This window comes from Delphinapterus leucas, chromosome 15 (assembly GCF_059928025.1).
Source record: "Delphinapterus leucas isolate spDelLeu-1000000601 "Yukka" chromosome 15, BTC_Dleu_Yukka2, whole genome shotgun sequence".
Lineage (NCBI taxonomy): Eukaryota > Metazoa > Chordata > Mammalia > Artiodactyla > Monodontidae > Delphinapterus > Delphinapterus leucas.
Genome location: NC_143143.1, coordinates 74149547 through 74165888, shown reverse-complemented (window position 1 = coordinate 74165888; position 16342 = coordinate 74149547). Strand labels below are relative to the sequence as shown.

General features: G+C 52.4%; 1 protein-coding gene across 1 annotated transcript in view; it reads left to right on the top strand.

Moving 5' to 3' along the window:
* The window catches only part of CDH22 (cadherin 22), a 72431-nt gene that overhangs the window by 19779 nt on the left and 36310 nt on the right, over nucleotides 1-16342 (top strand). Inside the window, exons 3-4 of the mRNA XM_022564956.3 lie at nucleotides 5482-5601; nucleotides 14792-14959. Coding sequence (XP_022420664.2) covers nucleotides 5482-5601; nucleotides 14792-14959 — 288 coding nt within the window. The remainder of the gene's footprint in view (nucleotides 1-5481; nucleotides 5602-14791; nucleotides 14960-16342) is intronic.

The following is a 16342-nucleotide window of genomic DNA, read 5'->3' as shown; positions in this document are numbered from 1 at the left end:
AATTTCTCCCTATGTGTCTGGGTACCTCTGTTTTTCTCACTTTCTCTCTGTCCATCTCTCTGCATCTCTGTCCCTCTGTCCCTTGTTTCTCTGTCTCTGACCCATTTTCTTGCTCCATCTCTCTATGCCTCCTTCTCTGTCACTTGTCTCTGGACCTGCCTCCTCCCCCTCTATCCTCCGACCTCCCCTTCCTGTGCAGCCACTTTCCTGAATCTCCTGTGTATCATTCGTCTACATTAGGCTGACTTGGGTGGGCAGCCGGAAGTGCGGTTGAGGCCAGTCCAGTAAGCTGGCATTGTAAGTGATGAGCAAAGAGGGAGTTGGGAGGGGCGTGGTGAGGGGGGCAGTTTGAGAAGGGGCTTGTTTCCTGTGTAATCTGAATGTTCCCAGGGACTTGACAAGTGGTTTTTAATTTTTAATAGAAAGCATTCCATACAGTTTCGGCAGCAGCAGGGGGTGGGACTCATGTTTCATAAATGTTTGAGAAGATAATGGGAGCCAAGGGTTTCCCCAGGCCCAGCAGGGAGGCAAGGGGAGGTAGGGAAGAGGCAGGATGATAATAATTACAAACATCTTCATAATCATGACACTTGGTCACCTCAGTTGAGGACTCTGTTCTTTTCCAGAGCGTTTCATCTCCTTCATCTTATTAAGGGGTATCCCTCACCCAGGAGAAAGGAAGGGTAAAGTGTTGTCTCCATTTTACGGAAGGGGAACTGAGGCCCAGTCAGGCCGAGTAGTTTTCCCACCGCCACACAGAGAGCCAAGGAGAGGGCTGGAATGAGAATTTGTCTTCAATCCCTGACATCCACTCCACATGACACCACCTTCTCCCTGAGCAGCTGGAGGTCCTGGGGCCCAATTTTGAGCTTCCGTTGGATTTCACAGACAGCAAGGGTTAAAGGGACAAGAAGGGAAAGAATTCTGGCCTGGGAGCCAGAGCATGGATTCCAGTTCTGGCCCCATGACAAACCGTGTCAGAAAACAGATAAACTAGAAATGAGGAGTGGGCAAGCCCCCTCCTTCCTGATACTGGTACCCACGGGTCTCCTGCGCAGGGCCAAGGACACAGACCCAGAGATCTTCTGACCGTACAGAGAGAGGAGAAAGGAATAAACTCTTATTGAGCACCTACTACATGCCTGGCTTCACCAGGCACTTAAATCCATCATCTCTAATTCCCATAGCACCTCTGAGAGGCAGAGTGGGCCCCTCTAAATTACCAGTGAGGAAACAGGTCAAACAGGGGGAAAGACTTGATTGAGGGTACAGAGTGAGGAAGTGGTGGGATTTGAACCCAGGACTCTCTGATGCCAAAGTCCACCCAGTCTCCATGAAGTTGTGAGGGGCATCTCTTTGTAGGAGTGTCCAACTTCTCATGCTGATTTGGTGGCTTGTGTCATCCTTGCTGCTTCCTTCTGGGTGCCGGTCTCAGTACAGGCACAGTGAGTCCAGGAGGGTGACATGCTGGCTACAGTGTTGTGGGTTTGAATCTTTTCCTACCACTTACTAATAACCTAATCTTGGGAAGGTCATTGAGCCTCTCTGTGACTCAGTTTGCTCATCAGTTCAATCAAAGGCTGGGGCATCAGTTCTCAGTCTGGAATGCACTTCAGAATCACTGCAGGAGCTTTTAAAATCCCCTTGCCTGTGCTCCACCCCAAGAGAGCTCTATTAAATTGGTCTGGGATGGGGGCTCAGCATCAGTTTTACTTTAAAGCTCCTAAGAGATTCTAATGTGCAGCCAGGTTGAGAACCACTGGTTTCTGTGCTCTCCAAGGACCAGCCTTTTCATAGCCAACATTCCACATGGAGCCCTGGGCTCTGAGATACTGTTTACCCGAGAATCCTTTGGGCAACCCTTCCTATGCCAGCCTGGAATTAGGCCCTTGATCCCGCGTAGCAGGACTGGGTGGCAGCACCATGGACAGCAAATGGCTCATTCTAGCCAATCCCATCCCTGCTAATGGAAGTCTGGGCTTGAACCAGCTGCCAGAGAGCGAGAATCCTGAGCCCAATTCCTTGCTGTTCCTCTGCTCTTCCCTCACTCTCCTTTCTTTGACTCTTCTCTCATTTGCCTATCTACTTCTCCTACTGATCCCCTCTCCTACAACCTTATAAGGCAAGGTATATGTGTGTTTTGACATCAGATCGACCTGGGTTTGAATCCTGCCTCTCCTGTTTCCTTGCCAGATGAATTTAGCCAGGGGCTGTCCTTGCTGCTGAACAAGGAAATCTATTTGAGTTCTCACAGCGATCCTGAGAGCTTGGTAGTAATATTACCCCCATGTCACAAATGATGAAATTGAGGCAAAAGGGGTTCATTACTAAACATCACTCAGCCTCCGTTTCCTCGTCTGCAAAGTGGAAATCTTAATAGAGCTTACTTCAAGGTTCTATTATATGAATTCAATGAGATGCTATACATAAAGGGCTTATTATAGTATGTATCACAAAGAAGTTATTTAATAAACCTAATCGATCATTATCATTGAATAAGGGCATATAATAATGGGTTTCATTATTAATTTACATTGTCACCCTTCACTGTGTGTGGCAGTTTCCTCATCTGTAAAATGGAATTGATGCAGGATTGCTCTGGAGTCGGCTCGTATCAGCTCCTGAGAGCCAAGTATTGATTTTCAGGAGTTTTATGAACCACTTGATGCCACATTCATAGCATGAAATTGGCCACGGTGAGAGTGTTTACACCGTAGGAATCAGCAAACGCTACAAAGCAGGGATTTCCTCCCTACCCCTCCATCCCCCAGAGCCGGTGGTTAAACACGTGCCGGCACGCCCCTGCATCTACATCAGAGAATTGGTGTGAGGACTGAAGGAGAGAATGGCCGTGATGGCGCATTGCGAAATGCAAACTGCTGAACTTAGGGGCACGGCCCAAGGTGGTCCTACAGCAGCCACAAGCCTGGCACCCTTTTGTCTGCGGATTCTGGGGAGCTGCTGACTTGTGAAGAAGGTGGGAGGGCATGTGGGGCCTTGGGGAATCAGTGGTGAATCACTGACCCTTTGCCATCCCCACGTGTCGGCATTAACTGTGATGGCTGCAATAAGGAATCCCAGATCGGGGAAATGATTCCATCATCCCCGCGGGAGTCCCAGCGATGCAGCCAGGGATAGAGAGAGAGAGAGCGCTCATCCTTGTCCCTGGGGAGTCACTCAGCCCGGCCCTGTGCCTTGCCCAGGGGGAGAGGGGGAGAGGGGGAGAGGAGAGTGACAGGGAGACCCTCTCGCATAACTGTTACAACAGCTACTAGTTACTGAGCACCCACCGTGAGCCTGATGCTTTATGTATCGTCTCTCATTTCAGTGCGTCTGTGAGGGAGGCTTGATTGAGCCGTTGTATACAGGCATGCAGCGTCCGCTGAGAGGACAGCAACCTGCGTTTAGTGAGTTCTTAGCGTGGGATGGGCACTGTCCTCGGTGCTGAATACAGAAGCCTATTTGAATTCTGAAACCAATCCCAGGAGTTTGGTGGTACTCTCACCCTCATTTCACAAATGCGGAAATTGAGGCAAAAATGGGGCTCATGACAGGCCCAAGGCCAAACTTCTAATAAGCGGCAGAGTCACTGATTGTGATTCAGTACACCAGGCCACCATCCAGAGTCACTGTGTGTGTGTGTGTGTGCTGACTCTGGCTCCCAGAGGACTTTGGCCTTAGAGAGTCCTGGGTTCAAATCCCACCACTTCCTCAGCCTTTGCCCTCAGTCGAGTCTTTTCCCCTGTTTGACCTCTTTCCTCACCTGTAATTTAGAGGGGCCCACTCTGCCTCTCAGAGATGCTATGAGAATTAGAGGTGATGGATTTAAGTGGCTGGTGAAGCTAGGCATGTAGTGAGTGCTCAATAGGGTTTATTTCTTTCTCCTCTCTCTGTTTAAGCGGAGGCGCCTAGGATCATGCCCTTGCCCTGAATAGGAGACCCCTGAGTACCAAGCATCAAGAAGGAGGGGGCTTGCCCAAACCTCTTCCCCAGCTTCTGCAGGCAACTCTGACATGGTTGATAGGGAGCCGGAGCCTCCAAAGAGAGAGGCGCATTGCAGGGCCGGTGTAGGAGGCTGGGGCGGGGGGGACACGGAGAGGGAAATGAGAAATGCAAAAGAGTGAAAAATAAATACATGTGTCTGTCTGGAGTGATCGAGGGCTGGAGGTGGGAGAGGCGGGTGGCCGGCTGGGCTTAGCAGAATTGCTGCAGTAGCGCTTGCAGAGCCTCACTCATTAGCCAGGCAGTGAACTGGCGTCACCCCCCCAGCATGCCGCCCCGCTGGCCCAGAGAGCCCAACCCACCAGGAGGGCCCTACCCAGAACCTCAGGAGGCCTGGGCCCCAGCCCCTCACCATCAGGGCACCCAGAAGAGGGCATCTCCTTGAGGTGAGGTCTGAGTCTCATCCCCCTTGGGTCCTATCCTGAGCCCCCGAGACTCCCTCTTGGGTCTTGCATCTCACACCCTCCTATCTGGAAAGGTTTGGATGGACCACACAGCTTTGCCCACCCCTTCCATCACCCCCACCCTGTCCAGCCTCACATCCCAAGCCCTGCTTTTGTCAAATTGAACATGATGTCAAATTAGAGCCATCTCTGGGACAGGCCGAGAGGAGCTCCCAGTTTAATGAGGCAGCGTCGAAAATCAATAACTTAATTGCCGCTGTTTGATGGACTTTTATCCAATTTATACTCTCCCCAGCAGCCTACGTGCAGAGCATGAGGAGAAGTGTGTGTGTCGGGGGCGGGAACTGTCTGGGCACCCGGGAGGAGGGGCGAGGAGGGCACCAGGACCCACAGCCAGCTACTTCCAAAGGGAAAGCTGGCCGCTGCTCTTCTGCCTGGGGCCCAAGAGACACTGACCCTGAGCCCCAGTGAACTTGGTTGTCCTTCTGGGATGCCCGCACATCCCCATGGCGGGATGGCGGGGGTGGGGGGATTAGGATGTGGGAGGAAGGAGGCAGAATTCCCTTGAGAAATCAGGAGGGGCTGGGATGGGTAGAAGGACCCCTGCTTTGGGAGTAAAGTGCCTGGTTTCCAGTGTTAGCTGTAACTCTGTGATGACCTTAATTGGTGAAAATAACCATTTCCACCACCCACTGAGATACTGCTCTGAGTTCTGCACTGGGAGATTAAAATGTGTTCCCTCATGAACCAAGGACTAGGACTGTCCCCATTTTGCTGGTGAGGAAACTGAGATGAAGAGAGGCTGTCTTCCCCTGCCAGAGTTTTACAGCTGGGAACCACCGAAGGGAGATTTGAATCCAGATCTGACTGCATGGTCATGCTTGTGCCACCGGGAAGGCCCCAGGTCTGGAAGCGGGTTGGGGCTTAATGTGAGGATGAGGACTGTGAGGGGATTGGCTTCAATGACCTCCGGCCTAGGTCTCCTTTCCCAGCTTCTCTGGGAGTGGGGAGCGATGGGGAGGACGAGCACAGCGGCCCCAGCTGACCCCTGTCTCGCTTGGTCCCCTGGGCCCAGGCACGTCGGTGATGCAGGTGATGGCCTCGGATGCGGATGACCCCACGTACGGCAGCAGCGCTCGACTGGTGTACAGCGTGCTGGATGGCGAGCGCCACTTCACCGTGGACCCCAAGACCGGTGAGGGGCGGGGCCAGGCCAAAGGGGCGGAGCCGGGGCGGAACCAGAGGCGTGGCGTAAGGGGCGGGGCCGGAGGGGGCGGGCGGAAGTCTCTCAGCGTTCCCACCAACAGTGCTGAGGTTAGGACAGAGGACACCGAGGCATCTTTCTGGCTCCAGGAGACCCCAGGGTCGCGGAGAGGGAGGGCGACCAGGCAGGAAGAGAGAAGGACCGAGGAGCAGAAAAAAAAATAGAGTGGGGGGCGCATGCAAGACTGGTGAGGAAACCAAAAGGCAGGAGGCTATCACTATGGGCACCCTGAAAGGACTTCAGAGGTCGGAACTCAGTGGCCCCTCTTGCCGTTGGAGCTAAACTGAGGCAGGCGTGTCCGCAGCCCAGACGGGGTCGGTCATGGTCATAAGTGTCGCTGGGGGCCGGGGGTAAGGGGGGGACGGCCGTCGGCCGGTGAAGGCACCTTTTCGGCAGTTGTGAAAGCTGTTCAGGTGGTAGTTGTTAAGGATCTGATGGGAAGACCGAGGCCGAGACCGTTAGGGAAGGATGGCTTCTTGACTTCCTTGCCCTCCCCCCCATCACCAAGCAATGGTGCAGCACTCCCACGCACCGTCCCCCACGTCACTCACTCTGAGGCTAGAACCTGAGTACATCTCTGAGGGGCCTCGTGAGAGTGGCAGGGAGAACAGAGGCAGGAGGCTGAGGCTCAGAGGGATGAAGTGGTTCACTCAAGGTCCCACAGCTGGGAGCGGCTGCCGGTGACAAGGGCAGTGCTCTCACTGTCCCAGGGACTGGAGAAGGCAGGGGATGAGACATCAGACACCACGGAATGTTCGTCAAATGCTTTCATGGGGCTCACAGTTCAGTGGGGGCAGGGTGACAGGCATCCGTGTGGGCAATTAGGATGCAAGTTTCTTGGAGGCGGGAGCAGCAATCTCCAAAGGATGAGAAAATGTTGGCCAGACCGAGATTCAGAGAAGGGCATTCCAGGCAGAGGGCATGGTGTACGCAAAACTGGGAGGAGGAGAACAGCCTGAGGCATGAGGGGAATTGTAAGCAACTCAGGACTGGAGAAGAGGCTTGTTGAGGGGTAATGCAGAGAGGCTGGCAGGGGCCTGACTGCCCCGTGTAAGGCGGGCTGAGGCACTTGGATTTTATTCTAAGGGTGGTGGGGTGGGAGGGTGTTTGATGGATTTAGGTTTGGGGTTTTTGTGTGTGTTTGTTTTGTTTAGGCGGAGAGGTTGAGGATTCCAGTCTATAATTGCATTCTCTTACACATAATATCCGCATTATTTTCTTCTCCTTGTGAAACCAATACGTTTTAGAAAACATTCAAACAGTAAAGAAATGTTTTTTAAAAGAGACAAAGGAAGGAAGGAAGAACGGGCTTCCCACCCTCATCCCCAGTAATTGCAGCCCCAAAGGTAGCCACTTGGTATATATATCCTATGAGACTTTGAACTCATTCACTTGAAAAGTATTGAGGTTTTTTTTTTTTTAAAATAGATAATACATTTCAAGGTTCAAAATTCAAAAAGTCCAAATTTGTATTTAGTGGAAATTCTTCACCCCCTCTAGTCCCCCAGCCACCCAGTCTGTATCCCCAAGGCAACCAATGTAATTTTCTTGTGTATCTTTCCAGAGCTATTCTATGCATGCACAAGAAAATAGGTACATGTATTTGGTGTTTTTTTTTTACACAAATGGTAGCTATAAACACACACTTGCCTTTTTCGCTTAACAATACATCTTGCAGATTATTCCATATTGGTACATAAAGAGCTTCATCATTCTTTTATTTAACAGCTGTTGTGGATACACTAAAATTTATTTCACCAGTCCCCTATTGATGGACACTTACGCTGTTTCCAATCTTTTTCTACGACGAGCAGTGTTACAGTGCATAACCTCATACATAGATCATTTTGTGCTTGTGTGAATGTATCTGCAGGATAATTTTCAGGAAGTGGAAGAGCTGGGTCAAAGAGCATAGTGCGTTTGGAATCTGTATAGATGATGAGGAAATGTACCAGATTACACTCCTGAAGACCCGAGTACGAGAGAGCCTGTTTCTCTTCCCCCTCACCAACACTGTGGATTCATTGATGACTTTTAAGCAGGGAAGTGACATGCTCAGGTTTTCATTTTAACAAGATCCCTGGGGCTGCCACTGTATAGCATGGCTCAGAGGCAGGAACTGAATTCAGGGAGACCCAGGAGCCTGGAGTGCCCAGCAGAGAGCCCCGAAAGACAAAAGCCAAAGCCTGCGCCCTTTCTCAGCACCCACCCAGACTCCTTAACCTGCTTCATCTAGTTAGGGAGCCAGAGATGATACGGGATTGGTAGAGAGGGTTAGTTGAGATACTGAGGAGGGAGAATGAGGGATGACAGTGAGATTCTGCAAAGGGCAAACCTTGGAGGCCTGGATGCATGTACGGGACTATATTCAGGGAGGAATCTGGGGGTTCCTAACTTTGGAACCTAGGATGGGAAGGGGCACCACCTACAGAAACAGAAGGAGGAACGTAGATTAAGAAAACTGTCTAGGGACAGAGGAATTACTGAATGTGTTCCAGGATCTGATATAGAGCTAATTAATTCAATTTTAACTATATTGGCTTTAAGATGAGAGAAGAGGAGGAAAGAAACATCTAGGATGGGCCGTCTGAAATATGGCCCTAAAGCTCCAGGAATGGTTGAGCCTCTTTAAGCTTTGGTTTCCCCATGTACACAACAGAGGTAATAATACTCATCTCACATGATTGTTGTGAGGATCCAATGGGAGAGTTCATTCATTCATTCAGCAACTCTTTATTGAGTCCTGTACGTGCCCAGCTCTGCTCTAGGCTCTAGGAAGGCAGCAGCAGGGAAACCCAACACCCTACCCTCATGGAGCTTTTATTTAAGTAGGAAATACAGAAAATAAGCACATAAACATACAACATAATGTGGAGTAGCAATGAGTGCTAGGAAAACACATAAACAGGGTAAGAGAGTAGACTTAGAAGAAGAAATCAGGACAGGCCTTTCTGGGGAGGTGATGTTGGGACTGAGTCCTGAATGAAGTGAGGGTGTGAGCCACTTCGTATCTAGGAGAGATACTGACATGCTCAGTGCAATACGTGGTACATAAACGTAAACCAGGGGGATGATGGGGATGATGGTGAAGCCTTCGTCCATTCAACCTGAGGAGGTGAAGTCCTTAGAGTTGATCAGCTTTAAGGTGGGGAGGAAAAGACAGAACACAGAAATAAGGGAAGGGCCAGGACTGAGTCTGGGAGGTGGCAGGGGTGGGCAGATGAAGCATCAGACTCCAGAGTGAGGAGGATGGCCAGGTTCTAAGAAAGAACATCCCCCACTGCAGAGAGCCAGGAGGAGGGTGGCAGGTGGGAGGCCGTGGAGCCTGGGAGGGCAGAAACAGTTCTCAAGAAGCCAGAAAGTGGGCACCAGGCAAGGTAAGTGAAGAAACACAAACAGGGTCCTTGTTTCTAGGGTCCTTCAACTTTCTCTGTTTGGAAGGGTCTTTGTAGACATTGCCCAGGAAGGACCCGATTTTTCCTCCCCTTTCCTTCGGCCCCATGGTAGGAGCCACCCTGGTGCCATTTCCAGCCCCAGCTCCATTTCCCCAGCCAGGAATATTCCGCTCATGCGGGTCTATATTTAGCGGCTGCTGCGAGGTACAGTCTGTTCTCGCTGTGCAGATAGCAGGGGGCAGAGCCGGAACAGGGCCTGTGAGGAAGGTGTGAGGGAGGGGAGAAGGCGGGGCGCCACGAGGCTCGTGCCAGAGGAGGAATTAACTTGTGTGTTTTAAAGGCCAGGCCTGCCCGTAGACCCCCAACAGGGAAAACAGGGATGGCATTTGCGGGCTGATGAGGCGTCGCTTGGGCTCCAGGGCCCCTTCTGCAGCATTTGGAGGGGACGGCGGGGGTGGGGAGAACAACAGCTGGAACTGGGGCAACTGCTGAGGACAAGGCTGTGGGTTGCTGGGGCCGGGTTCTCATTACCAGCCCCCGCTCACCACCACCCCAGCAAGAATAGAAAGCCTCTCTCTCTCAGAGACTCCAAGATATCTGCTGACAATTCTCAATTGAGCCAGAGATGTTTGCTTTTCCTGGGAGGGAATGAAACTAACCTTTGTAAGTACCAGATCCTGATCAGGGTGATGTACTAGATCTGGTTTCTGCCTTCACGGTGCTTTTGTTCCAACAGAGAAGCCAAATACAAAGAGACAACTACACCCAGGCTGCGAGAGGTGGGCAGAGGGTCTATGGTTGTAGGTCAGTAAGTCAAAATGTTTATCGAACACCTACTATATGCCGGACCCTATAGATAAGATGATGGATGGACAAGACCAGCATGAATCTCGGCCCTTGTGGAACTGATTTATGAGGTCCTCAACCCAGGACTTGAGGAGGGGGAGTCATCAAGGCATCTCCAAAATGTGGGACCTGCTGCTGGAAGCTTTGTCTCATTTAACCCTCTTAACAGCCCTTCCAACTGGGTATCCCCATTTGACTGAATAGGAAACTGAGGCTCAGAGAGAGTTAAGAACTTACCCGAGGTCAGATAACGTATAAATGGTGGAAAGAAGGCTTGAATCCATACCTGTCTGACTCCAAAGTCCTTCAGAATCCCAAAGTGCCTCTTATCTGACTCTGTGCAGCCCTGGCACATAGTAGGCCCTCAGTAAGGGTCTAATAAATGGGTCAGTGAGTGAATCTTCAGAGCCAGATGGTTTAAGAACAACTTTATCAGCTGATTTGGGAATTTTCCCCCAGGCCCCCCAGGAGGGCACCAGCCTGCAATATGCTTCTCCCAGCATCAGGAGTGGGAAGTGGAACAGAGTAGATAGCAAAATATGCCATCAGTTCCTGCCATCCCTGAACTGCCTCTTGGTAAAGTGACTGTGCTGGGGAGAGGAGGGGTCTATTTCCCTGCCCTTTGAATCTAGGCCACCTTATGACTTGCTTTGGGCCAATAGAATGTAGCAGAAGTGATGTTCTGCAAATTCCCTGATTAGGCCTTAAGAGACCTTGCAGTTTTCACTCTTCTCTCTTGGAACATGGGCCTGAGACTACCATATAGGGAAGCCAGCCCAGCTCAATGGAGGACGAGAGAGGCCTGGCCAATAGCCAGGGTCAACCGCCTGGCAGGTACATGAGGCTATCTTGGACCTTCCAGCCAGATGACCCTGCAGTGAAACGCAGCTGTGTGAGTGAGCCCCAAAGAGGGATGGCCTAGGGAGCTCGATTTCTCTGTTAACCTATCTACCGCTATATGACAAACCGTCCCCAAACACGGTGGCGTAAACAAAACCGATTTATTATGTGTCACAATTCTGTGGGTTGGATGGGCAATTCTTTTGCTGGGGTCACTCCCATGGCAACAGTCAGCCGGCAGTTCGGCTAGGACAGCTGGCATGCCTCGGCCTGCCACATGGCCTTTCATCCTGGCCTTCTTCACAGCACAGTGGTCTCAGGGTTCCAAGAGGACGAGCCCCAGTGCACAAGGGCTGATCAAGCCTCTGCTTTTGTCACACTTGCTAACGTCCCATTAGCCAAAGCAAGTCGCACGCACGGCCAAGGCCAGAGTCAGTGTGGAAGGGGATGACCCAAGGATGTGGATCCCAGCAGGCACACTTCATCAGGAGCTATCACCATAGCAACCTATCACTGGGTGTGACCCCAGGAACAGGGTCCAGAGACAGCATGGCCTCAGGGTACCAACCTCCTAGTTGCCCAGAGATGGCATCTAATCACACACTGTTTACCTGTTTCCAGGTAAGAAGACTTCAGTGTCCCCAGTTCCCCTGGAGCTGGAAGTGACAGGGCAGCAAGGAGGCCGGCCACATAAGCATGGCTCCTCACCCACAGGGGTACACCTCAGCCAGACCCCTGCTCCGAGCCCCACTCAGAGTGAGGGTCACTGAGCTTCTGGTCCACAAGCTCATAGATGTACAGCGGCCCCGATCCCATCACCAGCGTCCGCATCAGTGAGATCCTAGGTGTAAATGACATGCACAAAGCTTAGCACGTAGTAAGTGTTCAACTGGCCCGCACCCCTCCTGCCTTTCTGCCTGGCTCACACCGGGAGCCCTCTACCACGTCTCTGGCCCAGTGATCACTCCCCCGTCAGTCCATCTGTCTACCCTCTCCTTCCTCCCTCCCACCCTCTTTCTCCACCCCTTGCTGTCCGTCTGCCTCTCTGGTGTCCCTGAGAAGCTCTGTTCACGCTGCCCTTGCTGTTCTTCGTCTTGCTTTCTCCCCCTCTTTCTCTCTTTCTGTTTCTCTCCAGGTCTCTGTCTCTCTGTGGATCTCTGTCTTACTGCCTCCTCCTGCGTGTGTGTATTTCTCTCTGGCTTTACTGCTCCCCTCTTTCTCTCTTTTTCTGTCTCTGTGGGTCTCCCTTTCCCTCTCCTCCCCTCCTTTCCCTTCCACTTTGCCTCTGAGTGCGTGGCTCTCTGTCTCTTTCCCCTCTAACGCTCACTAGATTGCCTTCTGTCTGTCTGTCTCTTCTCTCTCTCTTCTTCCCTCTCTGCCACCTTCATCCTTCTTCCTCTCCTCTCTTTTCCCTTTCTGCTGTTTCTCTCCTTCCAGCCCCCCAGGGGAGAGGACATGACAGGCCCACATTCCCAGTACAGCCCCTGCTGTCCAGGACTGCAAACACTCAGCTAAGAGACCAGCCAAGGCCTTGGGCCCCATCCTCATCCCTAGAAGGGCATCCCTCTGACAATCCCAGTGTTGAGGTGCGGCACCAGGGGGAAGGAACAAGGGGCCTGCCGCGTGATTGGAAGCATGTCTTGCCTGATTAGGACTGAGACGAGCACGGGGGCTGTCTCATGAGCTGAGACAGGACCACATAAACAGCATTTCTCTGTCAGAGGCCTGGGCTCTCCCCTTGTACCTGGTGGTGGGCGGGAGGGGGGACACCAGGCAGGCTGGGCAGGGACCCTCCGTCCTTACAGTGGTCCAGCAGAGCAGTCCACAGCATGGATTCTGGCCCCAGAGTGCCTGCTGGAATCCTGACTGTGCGCTTTCTACATGTGTGACCTTGGGCCAGTACTTAACCTCTCTGTGCCTCCACCTCCTTATCTGTAAACTGGGTATAATCAAAGCACCTTCCTCCTAGGGGTGTTGAGAAGATCAAATGAGGCAGTTCACTCAGATGCACGTCAGGGTCAGTTATTGTTGTTATTGTCACATGCAGTCCTCATGAGATGAAACTCTGAGCCAGTGGTTCTCAACCGATTTTGTCCCCAGGGACCATTTGACAGTGTCTGGAACTAGGGTTGGGCAGGGAGGGTGCTGCTGCCAGCATCTAGTGGATGGAATTATCCTGCCCCAAATGTCCATGGTACCAAGTTGGAGAATCTTGTTCTTTAGGGAGGTATTGTGACTGTCCCATTTTACAGATAAGGAAACTGAGGTTCAGAGAGGTGAAGGGGTTTGCTCAAGATCACATGATCAACAAACGGCAGATCTGGGATTTATCCCAAGTTCGTCTGCTTCCAAGTCTCCCCTGCCCTTGGAAAGACCAGTCCCGGCTGAGGAGGGGTCAAGAGAGAGCTTACTGAGGAGTCTTGAAGGCTTCTGATAGAGAGTCTGTATGACCCCTGATTAGACAGACTACACTTTCCATATCTCCATGGGATCCCTCAAAAGCAGGGTCACCCCCTAGGTGCCCACCCCTGGCTCCCCCAGCTATACACACACACACACACACACACACACACACACACACACACTCACACTCCAGCCTCTCCTCCCATTCCGTTGCCTTTATTGGCATCTAGAGGCTGTCTGGGGACGTCAGGAGTGAGAGATTGGGTATTATGGGGCACATCATGGGGCTGCTGGTGCGTGACTCCACCTGGCGCTCAGGCCCTGGGCACCACCTGTCACCACTGGTGCTCGCACGTTGGAGGGGGTTGGGGGTAGGAGGGGGAGGCTCTGAATGGCTCATCCACTTCCCCCTCCCCCCTGGTCTCCCACTGGCAGGGAGACAAGAAGCCCAGCCTTCCCCTGCACAGGATCAATCTTGTGGCCACCCCGACTCCTGCCGCCCCTCCCCCTGCTTCCGTTAACAGCTTGAAGGATTGTCTGATTAGCGATTAGCTGGTGCCTGGACAGAGAATCTAGGGCCAGGCCTGAGAGGAAGGGGCTGGGACCCCCAGGGCAGGGAGATGATTTAATCGTGGGGGGTGTGCGGGGGGGAATAAGTGTGCGCAGTAGCTATGCGTGTGCATGTGACCTCATGTGTGTTACATATGTAGTGCGTAAGTGTGTGAGACATATCAGTGTTTGTGTGCACGTAAGTGTGACTCCAAGGTGAGTGTGTTTGAGGGTAGGTGTGAGTCCAGTTCATTTTGTTAAACACTTACCGAGCTGCCGCTCCGGGCCTGGCTCTGGGCTGAGCGCCACTGACCCAGAGACAAATCAGACACAGGCCAGGCTCATGCAGAGAATTATTGCAGGTTCCCCCTCACGTGGGGAAACCGAAGCCCCCAAAGTGGGATCGGTAGCCCAGGCGGTCACACAGTGCCTGGTTCTAGTCCCTACGCCTCTTTTTAGTAAACCAAATAGTCTATATTCTATTGCTTTTGTGTTGCGTGTGTGTGTTTGAGAGTGTGTGTTAGTATGTGCGTATATAAATGTGTGTGTATGTGTACGAGTGTGTGGGAAGGTGTGTTTTAAAGTGTGTATGTGTGAATCTGATAGTTGTGTGTATGTGTATGTGTGAAAGAGTAGTGTGTGTGTGAGTGTGTGTGTAGCATAGAATCTGTGTGCGTTATCTGTGAGCACATCTATAGAAGCACGTGTGTGTGTGTGTGTAGCATAGAATCTGTGAGTTATCTGTGAGCATATCTATAAAAGCACGTGTGTGTGTGTAGCATAGAATCTGTGTGCGTTATCTGTGAGCATATCTATAAAAGCACGTGTGTGTGTGTAGCATAGAATCTGTGTGCGTTATCTGTGAGCACATCTATAGAAGCACGTGTGTGTGTGTGTGTGTGTGTGTGTGTGTGTGTGTGTGGTGGCTGCTGGGCCCCACGCCTGCACAGCGGCCATATCCGTGTCTTCTGCGTCAGCCGCTCCCCTCCTGAACTTGAACGAGCCCGGCCTCTGCCTGGGGAGGGGTCTCCATATCAGCTGGCAGCTGGCAGGGGGGCATCCCTGGCCTCACCCTCCCTCATCCACAGGCGTGATCCGGACGGCCGTGCCTGACCTTGACCGCGAGAGCCAGGAGCGCTACGAGGTGGTGATCCAGGCCACAGACATGGCGGGCCAACTGGGCGGCCTCTCCGGCTCCACAACTGTCACCATCGTGGTCACCGACGTCAACGACAACCCTCCCCGGTTCCCGCAGAGTGAGTGAGGCCTTCCCAGAGGGAGGAGGCAGATCCGTGTGTCTGTCTGATCATCCCTCCAAGCCACCCACTGACCCCAAGCTGCCTTGTAGGCTTCCCGCCATAGAGGAACTCCCCCATCTGTCTGCGTCCATCCATCCGAGTCACCCACTTACGCCCTGCCCCTCCAACCACTCTTCTTGCAGGGGATGGCCTCAAAGTTGTCTGATTTTCCATACATCCAAGTAACGCTGTTACCTTCCCACCCCTCACCTTGCTTCCTGCCAGAGTGAGCCCCGTCTGTCCACCCACCCCGACTGGCCCTTGCACACACCCCTGTCCTGTTTATTGTGTGTGTGATCTGCTACTGACCCAAGCTTGCAAAGGGACATTGGAGGTGGGAGGACAGATACAAGGCTATCTTAGGGATATAGACAGAGGCTGCAGCCATGCCCAAGCCGAGTGACACCTATAATTGTGCATGGAGATGCCAAGGTCTGGAGTGACAGGTCTTACCCTTTTCCTCTGAGCCTGGAGGGCAGGATTCCGTGCTCCTGAACTAGGAGGCCTTTCCACTCTCTGCCTCCCCAGGCACAACAGGGCGGAGGCGGCTTCTCTGACTCAGCTCCCCACCTCCCCATCAGCCCAGCCAGCCCCTCTGTCCCAGGTTCAGGCTGAGCCGCGTGAGAAGCCGCCGAAGCTGGCAGAGAGTAAATGCCGTGGGGAGCTGGGCTGATTCCTATCGGGCAAGTCATTACTTGAGGTCTGCTGCTCTCACATTAGGCCCCGCCACAGGGGACTGACCCCCGAGAGATAAGGGAATCCAATCCCTTAGCTGAGAGCACATCGCAGCCTAAGCGCCTCAATCCAGACGCACAGCGGGGTGGGCAGAGCCGGCCAGCCAGCTCCACATTGTTGCCAGGGAGCCTGGTATGGCAGCCGCCCCCAGCCACTCCTCCAGCCCAGCCCCACTCACCGATGGGAAGCTTCAAAGCACCGTGTGGAGGGGCGGGGACCACCCAGTCTTCTGCGCAGTTGTGTGATGCTCTGTGCCAGCCCTGAGCCAGAAGGGGTAGGGCAGAGCAGAGGGGCCAGGGTCCCCCAGAAGACTCCTGTTTATTCATTCATGTACTCCTTCATTCTTTCTTTATTGTGAAATACACACACAAACAGAAGTGCGTAAAATAGAAATGTCCAGTTCGACAAATAATTACAAAGCAAACACTCCTGTAACCACCAGCCAGGACCCCAGAAGCCCCCAAAAGCCCCTTCTCTTTTTTTTCCCATCCAGCTATTCCTTTATTTTATTTTTTAATTTTTTTAACATCTTTATTGGAGTGTAATTGCTTTACAATGGTGTGTTTGTTTCTGCTGTATCACAAAGTGAATCAGCTATACGTATAC